Genomic DNA, 23787 nt, shown 5'->3' with positions numbered 1-23787 from the left:
TCCTTTTGTCCTTTCAACCCTAGAGTTGCTTCTAAATTCTGGGGTATTTTCATAGAGCTCAGTCTGGAGATTGGAGTGACAGAGTATGGTGATGACTGTCATGGGCCCAGCTTGTCCCACCTGGTCCTCAGCTGCCCATCCAGTCCCATCAAACTGTGTTGCTGCCTAGGAATCTTCCAGGTCTCTCTCTACCTGAGCTAGTGCATACCATTCCCAGGACACCAGACAATTTTAGCTGTTCTCTCTAGGGGCTGTTGGCCAGAAACCCATTTTAAGCCTCACGTCAATGATTCTCACATACTAGTGCATCCCAAACTTGAACGTGCACACTAGACATATGGAATCAAGGTAAAATCAAAGTTCTGACTCCGTAGGTCTGGATTAGGGCAGAGCCTGAGATTCTGCATTTCTAACAACTTGCCAGATGGTGTCTAGGCTGCTGGTTCTTTGAGTAGCAAGGTTGTGGAGGACAGAAGGGCTCTTGGTGTAATGGACTTGTCAGACTCAATCTCTTGTATTTGGAGGAAGTGCTTTGATAACAGGGAAGGATTTGGTTAAATGGCTGCCAATGCACTCCCTTTTTCTAGCTTTTCATTTTTTTCATTTTTTTCTTTTTTTAGTAATCTCTACACCCAATGTGGGGCTTGAACTCATGACCCTGAGATTAAGAGCAGCATGCTCTTCCAACTGAGCCAGTCAGGTACCCTGATTTTTTTTTTTAAGTAAACTCTACCCACAATGTGGGGCTCAAACTCACAACCCCAAGATCAAGAGTTGCATGCTCTTCCAACTGAGCCAGCCAGGTGCCCTAGCTCCTAATTTCTTAGGGAATAATAATCACTGTTTAAAAGAATGAAGGAACAGCACTTCCTTAAGATGCTCTTAGGACCTTTTTTACCCAGGTAGGCTCTGTTAGAATGCTGTCACTCTTGGCTTTCCCCATGCACTCTATCTGGAAGGAGAAACAAGAGGATGACATGTCCCTCACCCCCATGATCCTCTCTTCTTGGCAGTCATACCCGTGTGTAATACCCCTTGTCTTGTGTGTGGACTCATTTCCTTACATTTAATGAAGAAAATACAGTGGAAGTTTTGGGCTGTCACTTCCGAGATCAGTTTCTAAAACAACTGATTTCCTTCTTGGACACATGCTGTTTCTCAGATCATTTGTACTTGGGGGGATGCGAACTGACATTTTATGAGCAGCCCTATGGGGAGGACCACATGATGCAGCAAGAAACCCAAGCCCTTGGGGCACCTGGGTGGCTCAGTCAGTTGAGTGTCTGACTTTGGCTCAGGTCATAAGCCGGTTCACCAGTTCAAGCCCCATGTCAGGCTCTGTGCTGACAGCTCAGAGCCTGGAGCCTGCTTCAGATGCTGTGTCTCCCTCTCTCCCTGCCCCACCTCTGCTAACACTGTCTGTCTGTCTGTCTCTCTCTCTCTCTCAAAATAAATAAACATTAAAAAAAAAAAAAAAGAAAGAAAAGAAACCGAAGGCCTGAGTGCAACAGCCTGTATGGAACAAACTATGGGAGTGAGCTTGGAAGGGGATCCTTCAGTCCCACTCCAGTTTTGGGGTGGCCTCGGCCCCACCTAAGGCTTGAACTCAACAAGAGAGACCTGAGCCAGAGCACCCAGCTAAGATGCTCTGGATTTCGGACCCCCAGAAACCGGTGTTTTAAGCTTCTCAGTTTTGGGATAATTTGTTACACAGCAATGGATAATATACCCACCTGACTCAGATGCCAGACGTTTGGAGACCGTCCAAACCGTTTGAATAAAATGTTCTATTGGCCTATCATGAAAATAATGCACAATATGACAAAAGGAAAGAGAAGCACAGTTCTCGGTCTGGGGTTGCTATTTGGCCTGATTCACACAGTGAGTGGCTCAACATGACTTACATTTACACGCTGGCTACTAGACCTTTGCACTTTTTGTTTTTTTCTTCCAATGTGGAACTCTGGGGTGTCTTGAGTTAGAAACTCAGCTTTAACCTTTGTAGCTATAAACTGACTACACTGTCTTATCGTCTTGCCTTGGGAGAGAAGAAAACCGGTGAAGTCACCATTTCTCACGTGGCTGAAACCTGCCGGCTGGCAGGAGCTTCGTTTCCTACCCCCACCCCGAGTCTCAATAGCTTAGTTTCCTGACTCCAAGAAAACCACCTTTGATTATATAAAGGTATTAGGGGCTAGGGAAACACTAGTCCTTTTGTTACCCGCCATCTCGAGCGCTTAGAAAGAAACGCTGTGGGGGTGGGGGCAACCCCGGTTAAGTTGGGCGGGCTTTCTCAACTCTGGGCTCGTATCCAACCTGAGCGAGAGGACTTCCCGGTTCTCCGAAAGTTGTGCGAAAGGGACGTCCGAGGCGTGTGGGTTTCCTCCTCCCGGAGCTGCGCAGCCGGGGACAGCCGGGAGGTGCGCGACCCCCGCGCGTCCCAACTTCCCGCCGCGAGCCCAGCGTGGGGGGGTGGGGGTGGGCGGGGTCGGCCGCGCTCCGTCCCCTCCCCCTCCGTCCCCTCCCCTTCCCCGCGCTCTCCCCACCCACTTCCCTTTCTCGGCCGCCCGGGCAGCCCTGCGGGCGCGACCTCTCCAAGCAGTGACGAGCGGGGAGGAGCCCGCCGCCGCCGCCGCCGCCGCCGCCGCCGGAGCCATGCCCGCGCCCCGCCGCGCCCTGAGCCCGCCCCCGGCTGTCCGCCGTCCCACGGGCCGGCGGCGGGAGTGAGCGGGAGCGACGGGCGAGGAGCCGCCTCCCGGCCCGCGATGTCACCATTGTTCAGCTGGGTGGCCAAGGTAGGCGGCGTCGGGGCAGCGTCGGGCCGGCGCCCGTTACCGTAGCGGACGGCTCTGGGAGCCGGCGTCCCGGCGGGCGCGGTTCTGGGGACGTTTGTAACCGTCGAGCCGCGGGGGGTCCGGAGCGCGGGAGGAGCGCCTGCGGCGGGGGGTGGGGGGGTCTGACCGTGCCGAGACCGCCGGCGGCGGGGGCCTCCCCGCTGACTGGGGACAGCGACCGGAGAGTGGCGGGCGCGGCTGGGGTCGTTTCCCCGGCGGTTCTCATTCATTAGTTGGCCTAACGGGCTAGGTGGCGTCACGCCCATTTGACGGGTGGGGAGAGCGAGGCTCGGCGCCGGACCCAGGTGTCCGCACCTGGCGGCCGGCTGCCTCTCTTCCCCCGCAGCCCACCACGCGCCGCGGATTCTCCGCCGGGTGTTTCCCCCGCGGCGGGAGCTTGGGTGGCATCCTCCTTGCCACCGGCTTGTGCTTGTTTGCCTGGGTTAGGGCGCCGAGGATGCCGAAAAGCTGGACTTGGTGCACACGGAGGGTGTCCGTCCTTTGTTTTAAACTCCCTGATTTCAGAGGGTTCGGTGGCCTGAGTTTTGAATGCAAAATGTTTACCTTCTATTTCCATAAAGTTTTATTTTCAGAACATTAGCGCCTTCAGAATAACTGAGCGTTGCAAACCCCTGCCAATTTCACTATCGCTAAAACGAAGGGTTGGGAGTAGATTTCTAGAGTTCCCACCAGTTTGCGAACATAGAATTATTTTAATACCCTGGCGGAGTACCAGCCGTTTAGGTGTTTTTGAGTGATGGATCCCTCTCATCTTCTAAAAGGCCGGCAGGACAACTGGGCACCTTTCTCACACTCCAGGGATTCCTCTTAGTCCGTAGCAGGGCTCACTCTTGGAGTTTGACAGGTTGAGTAATAAACTCTTATTGAGAGAATCTGTTAGCCATTATGTGACCCTTTACAAATAATAATTAGGTGGTTGTTATATCTTCTAGTTATGTAGTGCTTTTAGAGTGCTGGTTTTATAAATAAATACCTGTTTGTGAGCCACATAAGGCTTTGCCTGTCATTTAAGTGGTAATAAAATGGAGACACAGAAACCAGATTAGTTATTAGGCACTGTATCCTATCTTCTCATTCCCACCAGAATTTTCACTTCCTGAAACACAGCTGTGATAAAATGAAATGACTTTCAACAAAGTTTTGAGCCCTTGTAGTTTTGTGCTGAATAAAAGAATGATAAAGTCCAGATTTTTTGGTTTGAAGTGATACCTTATTGGCTTTTATAAATAATGCTAAATTAAAAAAAAATGTTACGTAGTTTAAAAAGTAATTCAGGGTGTGTTGTCTGATTATATTTTATTTATTTTAGGTTGAGGATTCGAGTCCACCTTTTATACTGTTTGACTTTGTACCACAAGGCCAAAGGGAGACTAACCAAAAAAACAAAAAACAAAACAAAAACTTACTATATATTTTTTTACTCCAAAATTGGTAAGAAGTAAATCTAAAACAACAACGGCAACAACAACAAAAACCAAAAAGAAAAACCTATCAACAAACTTATTCCTGGTACTGTTTTATAGTTTTGTTTACTTTTCCAAAACATTTAATAAAGATGCTTTTCACTATAGGAGTGAGGCGGACTTTTGTTCACGTTGACCTATGAGATGATAGTGAAAACACCAGACTAAAGCTTTACTTAAAACATTAAGGACTTTTACAAGGATTGTCAGCTTTCTCCAACAGGCAGTACTTTTGAAAAGGTGATGTAAATGAACTGTATATTGTAACTTCCTGTAAATTCTGAATCGTGTTATTCCAGAGTTATTTAAACTACAGAACAACAGCAAAACTGTGAAATGTTTCTGGAGCAAATTTATCAGTTGTCAGCAGAAAGTGTAGCTATTTTATGTTTCATGTCTTCTACATGGTGTACTCTCATAAATTGCATCCTGAAATTGATTCTTATAGACGATATGTTGTGAGTTTTTAGAATGTGAAACTATCTGAAATCATTTCTTGGGGTTATAGATTGTAAGAGTGAGTTTCTTTGGAACCTCTTTGGTTTACTGTTAAGAGATAAGGCATTAACACAGTTGGCATTATAAACCAGGGAATGTTTTAAAAGCAGAAACAAGAGCTGCAAATAAGATAATGTGTATAATCCCAGAGTACATTTATATTTGATTTTAGAATGACTCTTCAAGAATACACAGCTGACTATGAACACACTCTTCACACAAACACTTGCACATCTAATTACTTTTCTGTCTTGACCTTTGCAGACTGTGGCTCAATACCTGGTAGGGAAAGAGAAGGGGAGTAGACATCACTTGATGCAGGTGGATACCTGAACGGGACTTTGTTTTTCTTGGGTGCTGCATTAATATTGTATGAATATTGAATATGTGGAGTGAGCAGTTTCATGGTATAGGAATACAGCCCAAACAGGGAAGAATTTTATGTTAAGGAAGGAAAAATTAAGACGTACTTTCTGTTAAATTGGACATGACATGGAGCAGGGGTGCAGGTGTGCATTGTATTACCAGTGGGGCAGGTTTTATAGAGGTGTGGTTTCTTGATTAGTCTTTCATTGGGGCACAAGAGTTTTTATGTAGATTACAAAGAAAACCTAATTTCTCAAGAATTGTGATGTTTATACTAAACCCACAGATGTCCTCAACAACCTGGCAGTTTTGAGTGTTTCTGCTCACTGCTTCTGTGTCTCCCATGCAGCAGCTAGCGAAAACTGCAGAACTGTCGGGTAATTTTCTGAATTTATCTGAATTTGCACCTGCCTGTAAAGGTAATGGCTAAGATTATTGCTAGTGTCTCAAAGTAGTGGGTTTTAAATGTATGTGTTACTCTGTCAGATAACATGGAAAATGGGACCTAAATATATCCGGATTTGCTGTGTTCTCGAATTCATATATGCAGTTTCATATAGTTCATGCCTTGTGTTATTTCCCAGTGCTCATTATGCAGGGGATGTTTATTGGGTACCTTCTGTGTACCAGGTACTGTTCATACCCTGGAGGAGTGAGTTCAGTTTGCACAATAGGTTTATCCTTTTTATTTTTAATCTTTTTTTTTTTTTAAAGTTTATTGATGCTGAGAGAGAGAGAGAGAGAGAGAGAGAGAGAGAGAGAGAGAGAGCATATACAGAGAGAGAGAGGAGGAGAGAGACAGAGAATCTCAAGCAGGCTCTGCACTGTCAGCATAGAGCACAGCACGGGGCTGGAACTCATGAACAATGAGATCATGACCTGAGCCGAAACGAAGTGTCAGACATTTAACTGACTGAGCCACCCAGGTGACCATAAGTTTATCCTTTAAAAAGTGTGCACACTGGGGTTGCCTGGCTGGCTCAGCGGGTAGAGCATGTGACTACTGATCTTAGGGTTGTGAGTTCGAGCTCCACGTTGGGTATAGAGATTACTTTAAAATAAAATCTCAAAAAAAAAAAACAAAAAAACAAAAACGTGCACGCTGAAACTCTATAAGCCAGATATTTAAAACTACATTAGGTAAGGAATCCTTCTGTAAAATAGTCACTAATTAATATTTTATGTGAAACCAGGTTTTTCATATTTTGGCCTTGCTGAAAACCTAGGGGTGTACCTATTATTCATTCAGCAAGTCATTTAACAAATGTGTTCAACACAGATATTTATTGAACATGTAGTATGTGCCAGGTACTGTTTGAGGAGTTGAGGGTTTAGCAGTGACTGAGGCAGACCTGTCTCCCGTTTTCATGGAGCTCGAATAAGAGGTGGGAGAGACTGCAGAGCAGCAAGCACATAGGTAAACAAGGCCATTCCAGATGGTACTAAGTGCTGGGGAGAAAAGTAAGCAACGTGGTCTGGTAGAGAGTGACTAGGGGCTGGGGTGGCAAGGAGGTAGCAGTTCATCTGGGGAGTGAGGGTGCTGAGCACATTCCAGGCAGAGGGGACAGCAGGTACCAAGCCTGGGGGTGGCCCAGGTGGGCTCGTTAAAGCAGTGGGAAGAAGGCAGGAGTGACTGGAATACAGTGAGCTGGGGCCCAGTGGGAGAGCGGTAACCAGGCCCGGGCCCTTTAGGGCTCTGTAAGCACAGAATGGGGTTTGCATCTGCGTTTAAGCGCAGTGGGAGGCATTTAGGGGGCGTTAACCAGAGGGGTGACATAGGCTAAGGTACGCTTCAGACGGAAGCAGAGGGCGGCCATAGTGGTAGCTTCTGTAGTAGGGAAAGGACGCCTGTGGATGCCTAATTGTTCTTTATCTTCTGAAATGAGCTTGTTCGTCTGATCTTGGAGCAAATGATGAGAAACTCCTTGCTTCTGTGTGGAATGCAGCTTGTCCTTGGTTAGCTGCGGCTTACCAGGGCTTTGAGGCCCACTTGTGTCCCGATGCGGGCCTTGCTTGTTTACCTTTGTGGTTTCCTGCAGCCCGGCCCAGCCCAGCCCACCTTGGGTGCCTCTGACCAGTCGGGCTTGCCTGTTCACTGGCACAGGGTGGCCTTCCTGTAAGGAAGCCAGTGGCTATGAGGGGGCAGGTCTGCTTTCTTGGGTATAGTCGGCTCGGTGTTGGCTTGTCCTAGGTTAATGTGATGGATTCCTTAAAACTATAAAATGTTTTTCCTTTGGTAGACTTCTATTACGTTTAATTAGTGGATGTTTGAGTTTAATAAAGAGGGAAGACCTCCTTGTCAGAGTCAGACCATTCCTTGAATTTGAAACATTTGCTGCCTCTGCTAAGTGAAGCTGGTGTCGTTGCCCCGACCAAGGCTTTGGCCGGGCTCCTGTGGGGTTCGTTTGTCTGCTGGGGGCAGGAGCCCCTCTTTGGGAGCTCTGGTTGTTCACAGTGACAGTACCTTGGGCACAGGTTGGTTTTATTAAAAGGGAATGGAGAAAAGCAGGAATAGAATCCCGCCTCATCCACAGCAGAATAGTGAGCCCAGAGTGGATCTCATAATGACAAAAAACAGGTTCCCCCCCCCCCCCCCCCCCCCCCCCCCCCCCCCGCTAAACAAATTCGCTAAACTGATCTTAACCAGTGTATGTCTCTGCCTTGGTCTTCCATTTCTGACTCTCTAAACCCTTTGCATCTTTCACTACCTCCCTGAAACATCTGTGATTGTTCATTCATTCCTTGGATGAATATATCAAAGGGGAGGTGAATATATAGAAAAAAATAGCCCCTAAGGCATTTCCTCTGCCTTGTGGTAGCTCCTCTTGGTAGAGGAGGGTAGACCACTAGCTATGGGGGTGCGGGACTGGGTGGGGGGGGTGGCTGTAGGGAGTGGCTGCTGCTCCGGCCTGAAGCAGGCGGAGGAGTTCCGGGGGGGGGGGGGGGGGGTGCGCACGCCCTGCCAAATGGCCGGAGCAGCAGGCACGGAGCCCTGGAGCCACAGTGGAGGAACCTCAGCCCCAGGATGGTCAGGCTGGCTGCAGAATGTGTTGTAGGGATCTGTAGAGGATGAAACTGGACAGGTGGGCAGTGGCCAGAGGGCACATGGCATACAGACCCAGGGCTGGCATTTTATCCTGATGGCAGTGGGGACCCCCTAGGGACCAAAGCTGATCTTTCCCCAAACTCTTGTAGCCACATAGTCCAGTCTGTATGATGCCTTGTGTTGTGGTTATTTTGTCTCCTTCACTAGCCTGTAGACTCTATGAAAACAGGCGTGGTGTTGCCTTACATACCAGTGCATACCAATCACTTGGGCATCTTGTTAAAATATAGTTCTGCTCTAGTGGGTCTAGATGGAACCCAGGATTCTGCATTTCTCACGGGCTCCCCGGTAATGCTGATGCTGCTGGCCTGGGGACCACACTTTGTAGCCAAGTTGTCTGTTATACCTACCGTTAGACACTGGAGTTGCTTACAGTTGTTGGAATAAATGCCAGGATTTCAGATTAGTCACTTGTATCTGGGAGGATAGTAGTGGAAATAGAATCCCATGAAATAAAACAACAAAAAGAATTAACCTTGAAATAAAGTGTCTGGCAAATAGGAGTGGAAGGAAAAATTTGCACTGCGTACTCTTGTACTTTTTAAAAATTTCAACATTTTATGTGTTAACTATTCATTTTATCAGATTTAAAAAATACTTTGGCCTTTCATCTTTTTCAGTGTATTGAACTTTGCCTCAAAGACCATTAGGATATTATAATAGACTAGGAATCAGATTATCGTTGAAAAATTGACTCCATTGCCCTCCTATCTTTTCTCTTAAAAAAAAATTTTTTTTTTAATGTTTATTTTTTGAGAGAGAGAGACAGAGCATGAGCAGGGGAGGGGCAGAGAGAGGGAGACACAGAATCCAAAGCAGGCTCTAGGCTCTGTGCTGATAGCAGCGAGTTGGTTGTGGGGCTCGAACTCACAAACTGTGAGATCATAACCTGAGTCGAAGTCAGACGCTCAACTGACTGAGCTACCCAGGCGCCCCTTCTTTTTTTAAATAGACTTATTATTATTTTTTTAGAGAGTATATAGGGGGCAGAGTGGTGGCGGGGAGAGAATCCTAAGCAGGCTCCACAGTCAGCACAGAGCCCCACACAAGGCTCCATCCCACAACCCTGGGATCATGACCTGAGCCAAAATCAAAGAGTCAGACACTCAACTGACTGAACCACCTTGGTGCTCCTGGACTTCCATATTTAAAAGCAATTTTTAGGTTCACAGCAAAATTGAGCAGAAGGTACAGAGAGTTCCCATATACTCTGATCCCACACATGCATAGCCTTTCCTATTATCAGTATCCCCAACCACTTGTTAGAGCTGATGCACCTGCATTGACACATTATCTCCTAAAGTCCAAGATTATGCTATAGTTTATTCTTGGTGTTGGACATTCTGTGTGTCTGGACAAATGTATAATGGTATGTGTTTTAACTATCATACAGAATAACTTCACTGCCCTAAAAAACCACTGTGATCTGACTTTTAACACATCTTGTCCTCTCTCCCCAATCCCTGTCAATCACAGATCTTTATAGTTTTGCCCATTCCAGAATGTCCTATAATTGGAATCATGAAATGCATCCATTTCACATTGGCTTCTTTCACACATGTAGTAACGTACATTTAAGTTTCTTCTGTATCTTTTCACGGCTAGATTGCTTATTTCTTTTTAGCTCTGAACAGTATTCCATTGTCCAGAGTACGTCTTAGCTGCTTCCAAGTTTTGGCAGTTGTGAATAAAGCTGTAAACATTTTTGTGCAGGTTTATGTACAGACAGCCGTAAGTTTTCAGCTCCCTTCGGTAAACATCACAAGGAGAGTGATTGCTGGATTATATGGTAAGCGTATGTTTAGTTTTGTAAAACGCTGCCAACCTGTCTTCCAGACGGGGGTACCATTTTTGCCTTCCCACCAGCAGTGAATGGCAGTTCTTGTTGCTCCGTATCTTCGTTTAACATTTGGTGTTGTTATTGTTCCAGATTGTGGCCATTCTAACAGGTGTGTAATGGTATCTTGGTTGCTTTAATTTGCATTCCCCTGATGGCATAATGTAGAGGCCCCCCTTCCTTTTGATTGTTAACTTTTAGGCAGTAGAAATAAAAAATTTTCCTTTTGAATTTTACTTCATAATATATGGTGGTATTCAGGTACACATACAAAGGTTATAGAAAGACAAAAATTTAAATGGTTATATTTGTGTATGTATACTTAAGTAGCTTTAATTTTCCCATTATTTCTATTGCTTCTGACTTTGCTGTTGGTAGAATGAATCACCAACTGACATTTTTTTAGATTTAAAAGAAAGACATGATGGAAAAGAATTTCCTTAGATTTTTTTTCTTTTTAACGTTTATTTATTTTGAGAGAGGCAGAGTGTGTGGATGGGGGAGGGACAGAGAGAGAGGGAGAGAGAGACCTAGTCCTTGCTGACAGTATGGATGGTGTTCCGACTCAGGAGGCTTAATCTCCCAAACTGTGAGATCATGACCTGAGCTGAAATCAAGAGTCGGATGCTCCACTGACTGAGTCACCCCGGCACCCCGGATTTCCTTAGTTTTTATGTACTTCGTTTGCAAATTATTTTTATGTTGGTTGTGTGTTATAATGATTAGACTTCTAGGCCTTGTTCATTTACTTTGGTTGAGCTTAGCTGAGTTAATTTGGAGCCTTTCTCGCCTATAAAATAATAATGTAGTCTGGATTAATCTTTTTAAAGATCCTGTTCTAAAACTGAACAATGTCAAAATTGCATAGGAAATTGTGAAGATCATCTGCAAGTATAAACTCTTTGAAACATGGTCGAGTTTGCAGTTTGTCAGTGGTTTTTGTGCAAGAGTGGCTTAGGCACGTGGACCCAGAGACAGGCCCAGCCTTAGAGCCGCTTGCAGCCTAGCAGAGAGAGGTCCACCTGTGAAGGTAATTTAATGTAACAGTACAGATGTGTGCACAGGGAGTCACTCGGCTGGGGATTCGGGGAGATGTTTTAGAGGATATGAGGTCTGAAGTAAGTCTTTAAGGAAAGATGATTGAGGCGTAGGTCATTGATGTGTGGGGGATTATGAAAAAGAATTGCTAGGATATGCTTGTGGTAGTTTTCCAGCATGTCTTGGAATCATTCAGGGTTGCTTTCCAACTCTGTTGCCTGTTTTTGAAACCAATGATTTTTAACCTTGGGGAAGGCAGTCACTTTAAACAAATGCCCAGATACAGGAGGTTCTGAAATAAGAGCAGCCCTCTTCCTTCACCCTGGCATGCCCTAGGGCTTACACACCCCTGTCAGTAATGGAGGCTGGTGAGGTGGTCATTCTGTTGCAACCAGAATATTATTCCGTCTTCCCTTTTCTCCATGAGGAAGCCGAGATCCAGAGCCAGGAAGTAACTTAGTTTGAACAAGATCACATAGCTCATTGTGGCAGAACTTAAACCCAAGATCTTGGACCCCTGGATTTTGCACACCTTGTTGATGTTGCCCTGCCGATTTGTTCGCACTTTTGTCCTTAAAGTATTTTGCTAAAATCAAAAGTATGTATGTCTGTCAATATATTGTATTTTAGAATACCTTATTTAATCACCGAGTCTTTAGATGTGTATTTCACAGTAGGTCCCAGTACCCACAGAGGAATGGACAAAGGAAGTGTGAAGGTAAGCAGTCTGCTGGAGTGGGTGGAGATCCTCTGACTTGTGAAGGGTGTTCTAAATCCTCCACGGCCTGGGAGGCTGGCCCAGTTGTGTGAACTGTGGGTAGGAAGAACCCAGGGCCTGAGGATTTGAAGAGAGTGGAAGTTGCCCAAGTCCAGTGTGGTGACACAGCTCCCTGGTGCTGGGCTCCAGTGACCTGCTGATTCACTTAGTGCTCTGTTTCCTGGAGGGCGTCCTGTGGGAGAGAGTGTAGGTGCGTATAATAGGTCTCTTCTCTAATACGGGGGATTGACTTTGTTCAGAGAAACATCATTTGCAAAGCGGAATTAACAGGGGAGAAGACTACATTAGTGTTAATGCAGCCATAGAAAGGAAGAGATGATTGCGTTTTTGAGCACTTAATATGTGCCAGCTGTTGTGTTGGGAGTAGTCCCCTTCTAAATCATCGTGGAGTAGGGGTGTTATTTCCTCCTCCTTTTACTTTGGGGAAATAGTATGAAGAAGCTGAAGTTCAGAGAGGTTAGGTAATTTGTCAGAGCTGTTAAGATTAATGCTTGAATTGTTTGGCTGTAAATTCACATTTTATCTGTTATACCTGTGAGATCTCTGTAATAAAGGGATTACAGCACATGTTCAAGATATGGAACAGAGTTGGTCAGAACTTAAAATATTTTGTCACACCAAGGATTTGAATTTTTCTTCCTCCTTAGATGAGAGGCATATAATGTACAGCTAACTTGCTTTTAAAAATAAGTGTATAAGGGGCACCTGGGTGGCTCCATCGGTTAAGGGTCTGACTAAGGGTCTGACTCTCGGTTTAGGCTCAGGTCATGATCTCACGGTTTCATGAGTTTGAGCCCCGCTTCTAGCTCTGTGCTGATGGGTGTCAAGCCTGCTTGGGATTCTCTCTCTTCTCCCTTGTCTCTGCCTCTCCCCCACTCATGTTGTCTCTGTCTCTCTCTAAAAAAAATAAACTTAATAAAAAAAGTAAATAAAAATAGGTGTATAAGATTGAAGTTACATGAGATGCAGAACAAATTTTTTAAAGGCCTGAATTTCATGATGTTCTTGGTTAGAGAGGGAAGACAATAGGAAATAAGAGGAAAATCACTGGCAGAAAGATTGAACATGGGTCAAGATTGGCAGAGAGGCTAGGGGCAATTAAATGACAGACCGAAAGAGGTCAGCTTTGAGGTGACCATAGCTTGATTTTTAATTTTCTTGTCAAGTGGTGGACTTTAGAGTATTATCACTTATTATCTGATATTCTCCTCAAAACACCATGTTTTCAGCCTCTCTGGGAAGTTCTCTTTGTGTTTAGAGACTATTTTGAATAGGCTGTCCAGAGAATCTTATCACAGTGGACATTTTTTTCAAGCTTAGAATATACACAAGACTGGAAGTTAAAGGCTGGAGTTGGAGGTCTCGGTTTGCCCCGAGTTTGCTGTTTAACTGTGGCTAGATGCCATGGGAGTGGTGATCACTGCCCTTTGCCATCAGGTGGTCATGTTTGGGCGTCAAATGAGATGATGTAAGTGATGTAAACTGTTGAAGCAGTTTTTAGGATAAGCTTACCTAGGAAGAGGGTTGGGTGTACATTTCCATTAAATTTCCTGACTTATACTTCAAGTTATACTTCAGTCCTTCATCTGTAAAATGAGAACATTGTGTTGAATGATTGTTGTAATTGTTCTCAATTTGGACTCTATGTCTGTATTACTGCAGGTTGGGCCAATCATCTTAGATTGTCCGCCTCTGATAAGGAAGAGAGGTCCTGTGGAGCTACTGGCCTGGGACAGATAGAGCCCTTCTCCACCTTTACCAGTGGAGGTGTGACCGCAGACAAGTCCCTTCTCTGTAAGGAAGAATGTGTTCATCCACAAATGGGGATGGTAGCTGTCCTCCAGGCTGCGGAGGATTTACCCACATCGTGTACTTAGAACAATGCCTGGCTCAGATTAAGCACTTACTAGGGGTGAAACATCGCCATCCTCATCATTTGAAGTCAGAGGTGGAGATGACATTTGTGGTTGCTTAGTTCTGTTCCCCCCTGTTTGAAGATGAGAAATTGAGCCCTCCAGAGGTGACGTGGCTCTCCCTAAGTCCCATCTAAGATTAAGGTGTTCTGACTTTTTAGCCCAGAGTTCTTTGTGTCACCTTGTACTCGCTATGATATTTAGGTTCTTTCTGTTGTATCACATTCTTCATGAATTAAACATAAGCCTTGGTTTAGTAGTATGGAACAGGAGCAAAATGCTTTTGTCAGGTCACAGATCAGATAAGGGGAAAATGGGGCAGAGAGAATTACACAGGCCTCTGCCACCAACCCCCCTCCCCCCCCCGCCGTCCCCTCCGTGTGACCTTGATGAAGGTCACAACTTTGCCTTGATTTCTCCTTCCCTAAAATAGAGGTGGGGGGCAGCTGACTGGCTACTTCTGAGGTCCTTTTTCTCTCTCAAAATACTGTGAAGAGTTTCTTCACTGCCTGGGCTGTAAGTCCAGGAAATAGTGTGCCAACTAAAGATGTAGATTCTCCAGTTTTGGAAAACTTTAAAAATAGGAAGGAAGTTTATTTGTTTAGCAGAGTTCATAATTGTAGGCCTGCCGAAGGCAGAGAATTGGCCGAATGGTATTTTGCGGAAGTTCTTTCTACAGGGTGGACCCGGAGGAAATCAGTCATTAGGTGAAAATAAACTGTAAGATCTGTGAGACAATATTTGCTTAGAGATATTTACATAGGTCTATTGTGAAGGTCACTATTGTGTCAGGTTTTTTTCTTTTATGTGTAAGTTTCCAAAGTTAAAATATTAGCGGTTTCATTGTAAAAATTGACTTTAGAAACACAAACCAAAAGCCTGATTGTGAGTAATAACTTTGTGGCCCTTTGTGCATTGATTATTCATTAATTGTATGAGTATGAAATACTGCCAATACTTGTACAGGGGTTATAACTCTCTTGCAGTTCCAGAAATAGTCATATTACTGAATTTCTAGGTGAATGTGAGGGATTCTCTGCCCTTATTTGAAGATATGTGAAGGAACTATCTAGGAATTTATATTACACTGCAGTTTTAGTAAAAGCAGCTCTTTGAGTCTGTACCACCCAGGATTTGTTAGCCGAAAGAGCATCATACTAAGGTTTGATGTCATTATTTCGGTAGTGTTGAAACTAGCTGAGATTGGGATCTCCGGCTGTTTTCCCCTGAGGAGGGAGTTCAGTGTGCTAGACCACCAGAGCATACAGGTCTGTATTAATTGTTTTGAAGTCGCCACACCATTTTGGGTAGTCTTGTGCTACTTCCAGACATCTTGGCCAAGAAATTCAGCTTCTTCAAGTTCGTTGTTGGTTATGATACATTAATTGCGCATCTTCTCTGTGCCGGGCACTTGGACACGGATGCAAGGGGAGAAAGATGTGATTCGTGCCCTTGTGGAGGTGAAGACTGTGTTCGAAGGTGCTTACACCATAGGCCTGCAATAAAGCGGGCTGAGGGAAATGTAAAACCTCTGAGTAGCCTTTGGTACACGGAAGTAATTTTCCACACACAGTAAATCCCACCTGACAATCTCATTGTTGTTTTTAATCAGCAGGGATAGTCAGGACTCATTGTACACTTTTAACTTGAATGTTGTCTTTCTAAAAAAAAAAAAAAAAAAAAAAGTAGTTTTCAGTTTGGAAGCCAGTAATGTAGTTTGGATGTGGGTGTTAAGGAGGTCTACAGGGCCCTGGAGTACCTCTCTGCAGATTTTGGGGGCTTTTTAGATCTAATAATTTTTTGCTTTGATCCTGATTGAATAAATAGAGGCAGGGGAGCCTACTTGGCCCTTGTATGTGGGGGAGAGGATAAGTCTTCCCTCAAAGCCCTTCATGCAGACCCCAGAATGGGCACCAAAGCCTTCATTTTCACACACAGTGCCTGCTGTTAAACGTGAAACTGCAAACCGAATAAAGCTTGTGAGTCTCAGAGACTAGAAATGTGGGCACTAGCTGGTGCTCTGTTGTTTTGTTTTTGGGTTTGTGTGTGTGTGTGTGTGTGTGTGTGTGTGTGTGTGTTTATTTTTTAATTTAATGGGCTTAGAGGCTTTAGTCTAATAAGGAAATTTCAAACCAAAGACTTTATTTCCTCCTAGTTAAAAACAGATCATGGGGACCTGGTGTGGCCTAGAAAAAGAGTCCTGAATGGGGTGGTCCAGTTCTGCCCAGCCTGATGACCAGATGCCAGTCATTTCGGCTCTGTGAGGCTTTGTTTCCTGATAGAATTGAATATGTTGAGTACATGGTTTGAGGGTCCCATCCAGGGGATGAGAACATTGAGATGGAAGAAGCTTCATTAAGCCAAGGCATGAGGTAGAAATCCAAATGAGCAGAAGCCCAGGATAGGTTTGAGTGGAGTTGCATGAACCCCCATGCCCCCCATCCTCGGTGAACTCACGGGAGGAGATGATCAGGGCCTCCCCATGGAGGGTTCTAAAGGCCTGGCCACAGTGTTGGTATTTGGTAGAGATTAGAGAGAAGCCCTGGCAGGTTTGTGAGTGGTAGGCTGATGCCATCAGGGCTGTCTGTGGGGAGGGGGATGGATGGGCATCTGTCCTGGGAGAGGCTGGGCAGAGCTGAGCGTTGGGGCTCCTGCTGTGGCCTGGCAGGTCCTTGGGGGTGCATACAGGCTTTGGCCAACGCTTGAGGTTTGGGGCTCATAGTGATAGAACACACACTCTGATGGCTGATGGCAGGTAGAGGGAGTAGAGAGAAGAGTGGAAGACACTTCCCCAAACTGGTTACCTGGAAGGCATTTGGGTTAGGGTTAGGGTTAGTAAAGAGAGGGGCCTATTTTAGGGCAAAGACATGAGCTTGGTTTGGATGCTTTAACGTCATGGTGCCTGAAGTCTGGGGATCCTTAGGGGTAATTGAAAATTTGAGTCAAGTTGAGGAAAGAATTCAGAGCTAAAATGTAGATTAAGAAATTATCTTTGTTGGTTTTGGGGCAGTGGTTTGAGATCCCTGGAGAGAGATAGAGAGTAGAGAGAAAAGTAGAAGACCATATGGAGTTGTCCCCAGGATATCTGAGAAATGGAAGTGCATTTCACTAAATACTTCTGAAGGAGCTAATTACATCAAGAAGATTTCATTACCCCATTCCTTCCTTTAGGGCTTATTTTTATTCTTTTCCTCTTGTAAATCAAGATGAAGTCTCACTTTTGAAAATACCAGGATTCAGAGACGACAGTTCCCACTGGGTAGGTGGAATTCTTGTTCCTTGATTGTAGAATTAATCTGCAGTAGAGCAGAGTTAAGTTTTAGCAAGTCACTGAAGCTTCTCGACACACATTAGCCATTCCCTTGGCATGGGAAAAACAACGGAGCTTTGAATACATTCCTAGCAGCAGCTCTTGGCTGGAGCAGCCTGTCTTTATCTCTTGTCAGCCTTGGTTTCAGTGTTGGCTCTCTAGGAATGTTCCTGATTGTAAAATATCTCCTCTCATGAAGATGAAGTCAGCCCCCACCCCCACACGTGAGGGAGGCTGAGCCTGAGAAGGAACTGTGCTTTCAAACTCCTGCTTGGTGGGAACCACTGACTACTCAGCACAACCTCAAAGGTGGAAGCAGGTGCCTGTCTTTAAATAAGGCCCTAGACTCGAGGAATTGAAAGTCTGACTCTGAGCACTGGGGACTTGCCCCCTCTGTCTGTGTTCAAGTCTTCTCCAGGGATGCTCAGTATCCATATCATCGCACATAGCTCTAACTGAAAGATTTTTATATTCTGAGCAGAAATCTTCCTCGCCTTGTGTCTCACCCCTTTCCCTTCCCCTTTATGGTGGGAGGGCACTAATGCCTCTAACCTGCGACAGATTTGTAAAGGCAGTGACCTGCTTCGCGTCTTCCCCTTCCCACACTGAAAGCCCTGGTCTCCATTCATGGAATTTCAGGTACCTAGTGACTCTTACTGCTGCTGCTTTTAGAGTCTGCTAAAACCGAAAATGAAACCTCAGTGTGGCCCAGTCTGCGGGAGGATGGTGAGGCTATGACTCCCCTCTTAATGGAAAGATGACATTTCTCCTAATGCTGTAGGCTTTTTGTTCCTTTTCATTCTTTTGGTATCCAGGCCATTCTGCTGGATTATCCTGGGCTTATGATCAACTAAAATCCTTAAATCTTTTTCACATGAACTTTTGGCAAGCTGGGTCTGACCCACGGATACTTACTTACCTGCCTGAGGTATTTGGGGATTTTTGTTTAGTTTTGCAATTAACAAATACTACAGACTTTACATATGTTCTTGATGTTGGGATTTTTTGGTTTTCATTCTATATTCTAATTTATTTTTATAGAATAGTAGAATTTTGGAACTGGAAGTGATTTTGAGGGCACTGCAGTTCATTCCCTTCACTATGACACCTGAGTAAACCGCCTTAGGGACACTGGCGTGGACATTTGGTGAGGTGCTAGGACAAGATCAGATTTTCTTTTTCACACTCCAGGAGGGTAGGGTGAGTCAGGGAGGGTGAGAAATGTGAGCCGAGGGCTAACATCCACTGGTTATGAATTCAGGCCTGGGCTGCTTTATTCTGTGTGCAATTTTACTCTCTCTTTTTTGTCTTGTGTGTTTGTTTTATTGATTTCCTTCATCTCTTTAAAGCAGGAAGAAAGTGTTAAACATGTACTCTCCTTTTGCGGTATTTTGCTGGGATACAATCTGAGTTTTGTAAACATTTATTGACGTTATCCACGTTTATAACTTCCGAGAAAGCCAAGGAGCAACAAATAGTATTGTTGGTATTTTACAAGGTGAAAATATGTTAAATGGAAAGTAGATTAGACCATTTCTAACTAATATCCTTTACTGGCCAAAGTTCTGATTTGCCTGTTGATCAAGATACAAGGAAAGGAACCACTCCTTGGTGAAGAGAGTTTATTTCATGGTAAAATGAGTTGAGAGAAAAGTCCTGTTTTCCACCACTGATCTGAATGAAGTTCAGGGTTTTAGAACATATGTGATAGGTTTTATTCAAGAATGTAATCAGTGTTCTAAAAGCTAGTGTGGTATGTTTAAAAACTGTAAATAACTGATTTATTTATGATACACCAGATTGTGATTGGGTCTGGCAGTCATGCATTAGTGACTTTAAATTTCTAACATTTGCTTGGCAATTACGATGGACCTCCCCGATGCTGGTGATAGGGCTATGACTAGACTGCTGTGTATGGTTGTGCAAGTTACATACTGCAGAAGGGCAGAGCCTGAGATCCAGCCCATACCTGGCTTACTGAAGTCTACCACACATGGGCTTTCGGATGAGAGGTGGAGGAGGACAGAGATTTGGCTTTGAATAATTTGAATGGTGCCTTTTTAAAGGCACCGTAGGGGCACCTGGGTGGCTCAGTCAGTTAAGCGTCTGACTTTAACTCAGATCATGATCTCACAAGTTCAAACCCCGTGTTGGGCTCTGTGCTGACAGCTCAGAGCCTGGATCTTTAGATTCTGTGTCTCCCTCTCTCTGCCTCTCCCCCACTCATGCTCGCTCGCGCGCTCTCTCTCTCTCTCTCTCTCTCTCTCTCTCAAGAATAAACATTAAGAAAAAAGGCACTGTAAATGTGAGGGGTAGCCCTGTGCTATCAAAAACTTTGTGTTTAAAAAAAATTAATACTGTTGTCAAGGTGATTTGTACTGTATCCACAAATGTCATAATTTGAATTACATTCATTTTACTGCGGTTCCTAGGAAGTAGCAAGAATTTTTATCTGGTTCACAAGGTTAATGGTTATCTAAACTCAAGTTTGAACTGTCAGCTTCATAAAATAGACCAGTTCTTACTATTAACGCAATTTTGATTTAAACTAAAATTTTTGTCTTAAGTAATCACCTAGGCATATAAAAGGACAGTCTTCTGAATATTGCTTTTTAGACTGCCATCTAAAGTTTTTAGTTTCTATAGACGTTGATGTTTGTTTTTCAGATTGTATTTCATGACTTAAAGACTTTTTGTATGTTAATATAGTTGAAGCATTTGGGGCCACTTAGAATTGTATGCCATTTCACTTGTACTGTTGAAATAATTTTTCATCATATATTTAAAGATTTTTTTCCACTCTAAATCATTTCGTCTCTGGAAGGCCTCACCTAATAACAGTAGACCATAATCTCTAAAATTCCTTAAAGTTTAAGAAAAATGTACTTTTTAAAAAATGAAAAATAGGGGCACCTGGGCGGCTCAGTTGGTTAATTGTGGACTCTCAGTTTCAGCTGAGGTCATGACTTCAGGGTTTCCTGGGTTAGAGCCAGGTCAGGTTCTGTGCTGACAGTGGGGAGCCTGCTTGGGATTCCGTCTCCCTCTCTCTGCCCCTTCCCCACCTGTGCTGTCTCTGTCTCTCAAAATAAACAAACTTAAAAAAAATTAAAAAGTGAAAAATAACCTTTAAGATTACCAAAGCAATACAGTACATGAAAATTGTAGAACAATAACCTACTGATAAGCAAAGGTAACAAACCACCGCATTCCTGCTACCCAGAGACTACAGACCACAGCAGCCCCTTCCAGATCTTTTTAAATTGTGTTATCTCTTTGGCTGGAAATAAGTAGACATAGCAGCTCTTGAACACACGCTGCATTTTGTTCAGCCTGTGGGAACTTGTGGCCAGAGTGCCCCGGGGACTGAGGGTCAGTGGGTGGGGACCCTGGCTGAGCCGCAGGCACACCCGGCTTTGTGGCCCGCACCCTTCCCACTGTTGGTTGGGCTAGAAAACGTCCTTGAAAAGAGCGAGAACTCGTGAATAAATACTGGATTGTAATCGCTGCTCAGATTTCTGGGGGTTTCTGAGTCTGTGGGTGGATGGATCTGCTTGGTCTCAGCTCTCCCAGTATTACCTTCTGGATGTGGTCCATTTCCCCTCTTCTTGCACGTGTGCAGCCAGAGCGCAGCCACTGCCACCAGGAGGCGGGTGCTTCTCCCTCCTGGGTTCTTCATCACATATCATGGGGGGGGGGGGTATTTATCATGGGGATGGGGCGGGCCCTGGGTAACTCCCTCAGCATCCTTCTGCCCGTTGTCCTCCCCTCCAGCTCTGTCCCCCCAAGCCACCTCCCTCACAGGGCCCTGTGGTCCCCTGGAGGGCACACGGGCCCAGCCCCACCTGCCGGGCCCTGGAGCTTGCGGGCTGGCCTGGGCTAGCCGGGTTCAGGGTGGCTCCTTTGGGCCGCATCTCTGACCCGCCTCCTGCCCCGCTGCCCCTCCAGCAGTGGGTGCCTCTGCTCTGTTCACCTGCTGAGTGAGGCTCCTGTTGCTCCCACGGCCTCCCTCACCTTGCTTCCTACAGAGTGTCATGTCTCCGTCCCCAGACGGTGCCACATTGGTGTGCAGCCCCAGCACTGGCATAGATCCCATCCAGAAGAGTCTGCCTTTCTGTAAAACAGAAATGTTTTTCTCAGAGGCTTGGGGTGAGCATTCAGTGAGAGTATCTGTGTAAAGCACGGTGTCTGGCAGTTAGCCCCCATAGGTGGTGGTGGTGCCTGAGATGCTGTATTAACTCCATGTAAGTGGAGGTGTCAGAAGTTTGGTTTTTCCTTCTGACAGTGTGCAGTTGGTTATATAAAATACTGGGGTCATACTTTCTCTACCTGATTTTAGGTAAGGCTAGAAAATAAAGCCCTTATTGTTTCATTTCAGTTTAGAGTTCACCTACAGCACTTTGGTGTATTTTCAAGTAAATATATTTAAATTGAGTTTAATTAGTATTGCAGTATCCACTTTGCACATTAAGGTGGAGAAACAGAAAACTGCCATTTATTTGCCTCTTGTATTCAAGTTGTGTGTTAAGTAAATGCTCGGACAAGGTCTGCAGGGTCCACATGATGAGTTAGACACCCTTCCACCCCCTAACCAAAGTGTGGTGTGGGAGACAGACTCAGTGTTGTGACCTAGGTGACAGTAGAGGGCCAGGTGCCATGGGAACCTGGGGAATGGAGCAGAGGAGAGGTTTGAACTGGATCTAGAAGAATGGGCAGATGGTAGTGGAGAGTGGATGGAAGGACATTCTAGAATAAAGGCTTCTCTGCCTGTCTGAGGTTGTCACATGTGAGCTGCAGCCCAAATAAGCTTCCTGAAATGAGGATTCAGAGGCATTTGTCACATTTTCCCTCTTCTCCCAATGGTAGGGATAATATAAAATTTAGAGTAGAAAATAATTTTCCATCTGATATTAAACTGAATTGTCATATTCAGGGACTAGCTGGGCAGTAAATCACATTAGACTTAAATTGGATCTGGGTAATCTTTGAAAAGAGTTGTAATCTTTTTATACTGATGAAGAATGTACATTATGTAGAAATTAATTCTGTAACTCTAACTATGGACACTTGAGTTTTACCCAGTTAGAATTTGCTTTCCGTATTGATGGCCCCTTGCCGTTTTAGTTTCTCTTTGTAGATTCTGATGGCTATGGCTTCTGGTGGAGCTTCCCCATCGCCAGTTGGATTTATGTTTGCACTGGAATGGCGTGCTGGTGTTGTTGCATTATTCATATATACAGTGCAAACACACTACAGCCCCGAGACAGATGCCTGGTGGTGGTGGTGATCTTGTCTTTGAGTTAGTTGTAGGTAGCTGGTTTCCCTTACCCGCTGGGCTTCCAGTAGTCCAAGAGCCCTTAACCTGGGATCTGAGGGGAGGCTGTCCATGAACTGGGGAAAAAATTACATCTTTATTTTTACTAACTTCTTTCTAACTAAAATTTAATATTTTATTCAATTATTAACACAGTCATCAGATCCAGTAGCGTTAGCAGGTCCTGTGATGGTAACATCGACAAAACCAGTTATTTTTATATGGCATTATAATAGTTACACATTTCTAAAAAATACTCTGGATGCTTATCATTACTTTGAATTACAGCATTTATTCAACTTGCCTCTAGATCTTGTCAAATATGGGAATAAACACATACTATATCATAATTATTTGGATTATTCCCTTTTAGTGTAATTAAGTTCTTTTGTATTCCCTTGTGTTCTATTTTGTACATGTAAAAACTTTTTTTCTGAGAAGGGCCCATAGGCTTCACCATGCGGTCAAGACAGAAATTTAGGAGCCTCTCCTTCAGGGTGAATGCATTTGAGAGAAGAGCCTGCCAGCATTGGCTTTGGGAGGTGAGTTGGGAATGTGAGATGTTGATGGAAAGCTGGGGTGCCGGCTCTCACCCAAGACGCCTACTAATCCCATTACAGTCTTGCCTGTTGCTTTAGCCCATGGCAGTTCACAGCTCAGCACGACTACAGCCCTCGTGCCATACACATAGCTCATCGCAGCAACGAAAGGTTAAACTTCATTCTCTGTGGTCTTTGAAAAGAAATGCATTCAATGATTCCCATCTGAAAATTCCCATCTGAAAATAAAAATAGCTTAGGCGTTTAAAGGGATTGGCCTTCAGCTGTCTAGAAAAATCTTATGATCCAAAAGGACTTAGTCCTGCTGTTTCCGGTTTACTATTTTTGCAGCATTTGTCCTCTGCAAATACTTGTTGCATGCATACGCTCGTACATCGTGTTAGAGATATTACAGAGTTATCATGGTTCTCTTCTAAGATCTGCTTGAGATAGTTCTTATCACTTTAAAACCTTGAAGTCCCTAAATTTTTATTTTCAATTGCCACCATACATTAAGCATTTATTGAGTACTTGCTCTGTGCCAGGCACCATCCCAGGCACTTTGGGCTGCATCAGTGAGCAAAACAGACAATAATTCACTCTTGGAGCAGACATTCAGGCATTTGGTGTCCTATGCTCCGAAGTTTGCAGGCCTGTCCTGAACGCCAGAAAAACTGCTTGCCACCCACAGACCTGTGTGTTTTGTAGGTAGCAGTTTCCACGCTGTTCCTGTGGGTTGTTGTGCTCCCTCAGGTCTGGCTAAAGGAGGGGAA

General features: G+C 44.7%; 1 protein-coding gene across 8 annotated transcripts in view; it reads left to right on the top strand.

The window, feature by feature from the left end:
- Positions 1–23787, top strand: part of TBC1D1 (TBC1 domain family member 1) — a 226575-nt gene that overhangs the window by 72423 nt on the left and 130365 nt on the right. The window contains exon 1 of one of the 8 annotated variants that reach the window (XM_023253208.2): positions 2572–2795. The exons of 5 other annotated variants lie outside the window; for them this stretch is intronic. In XM_023253208.2, the coding sequence (XP_023108976.2) occupies positions 2766–2795 (30 nt within the window). In that variant the 5' untranslated portion in view covers positions 2572–2765. Of the gene's footprint in view, positions 1–2571; positions 2796–17776; positions 17804–22918; positions 23018–23787 lie in introns of those variants that run through there. 2 more of the 8 variants (XM_045056476.1, XM_045056475.1) reach the window with 2 other exon arrangements.

The sequence above is a fragment of the Felis catus genome, chromosome B1, assembly GCF_018350175.1.
Source record: "Felis catus isolate Fca126 chromosome B1, F.catus_Fca126_mat1.0, whole genome shotgun sequence".
Taxonomy (NCBI): Eukaryota; Metazoa; Chordata; class Mammalia; order Carnivora; family Felidae; genus Felis; species Felis catus.
Note: the sequence above shows the minus strand (reverse complement) of the source record. Positions and strands in the feature narration are given on the sequence as shown.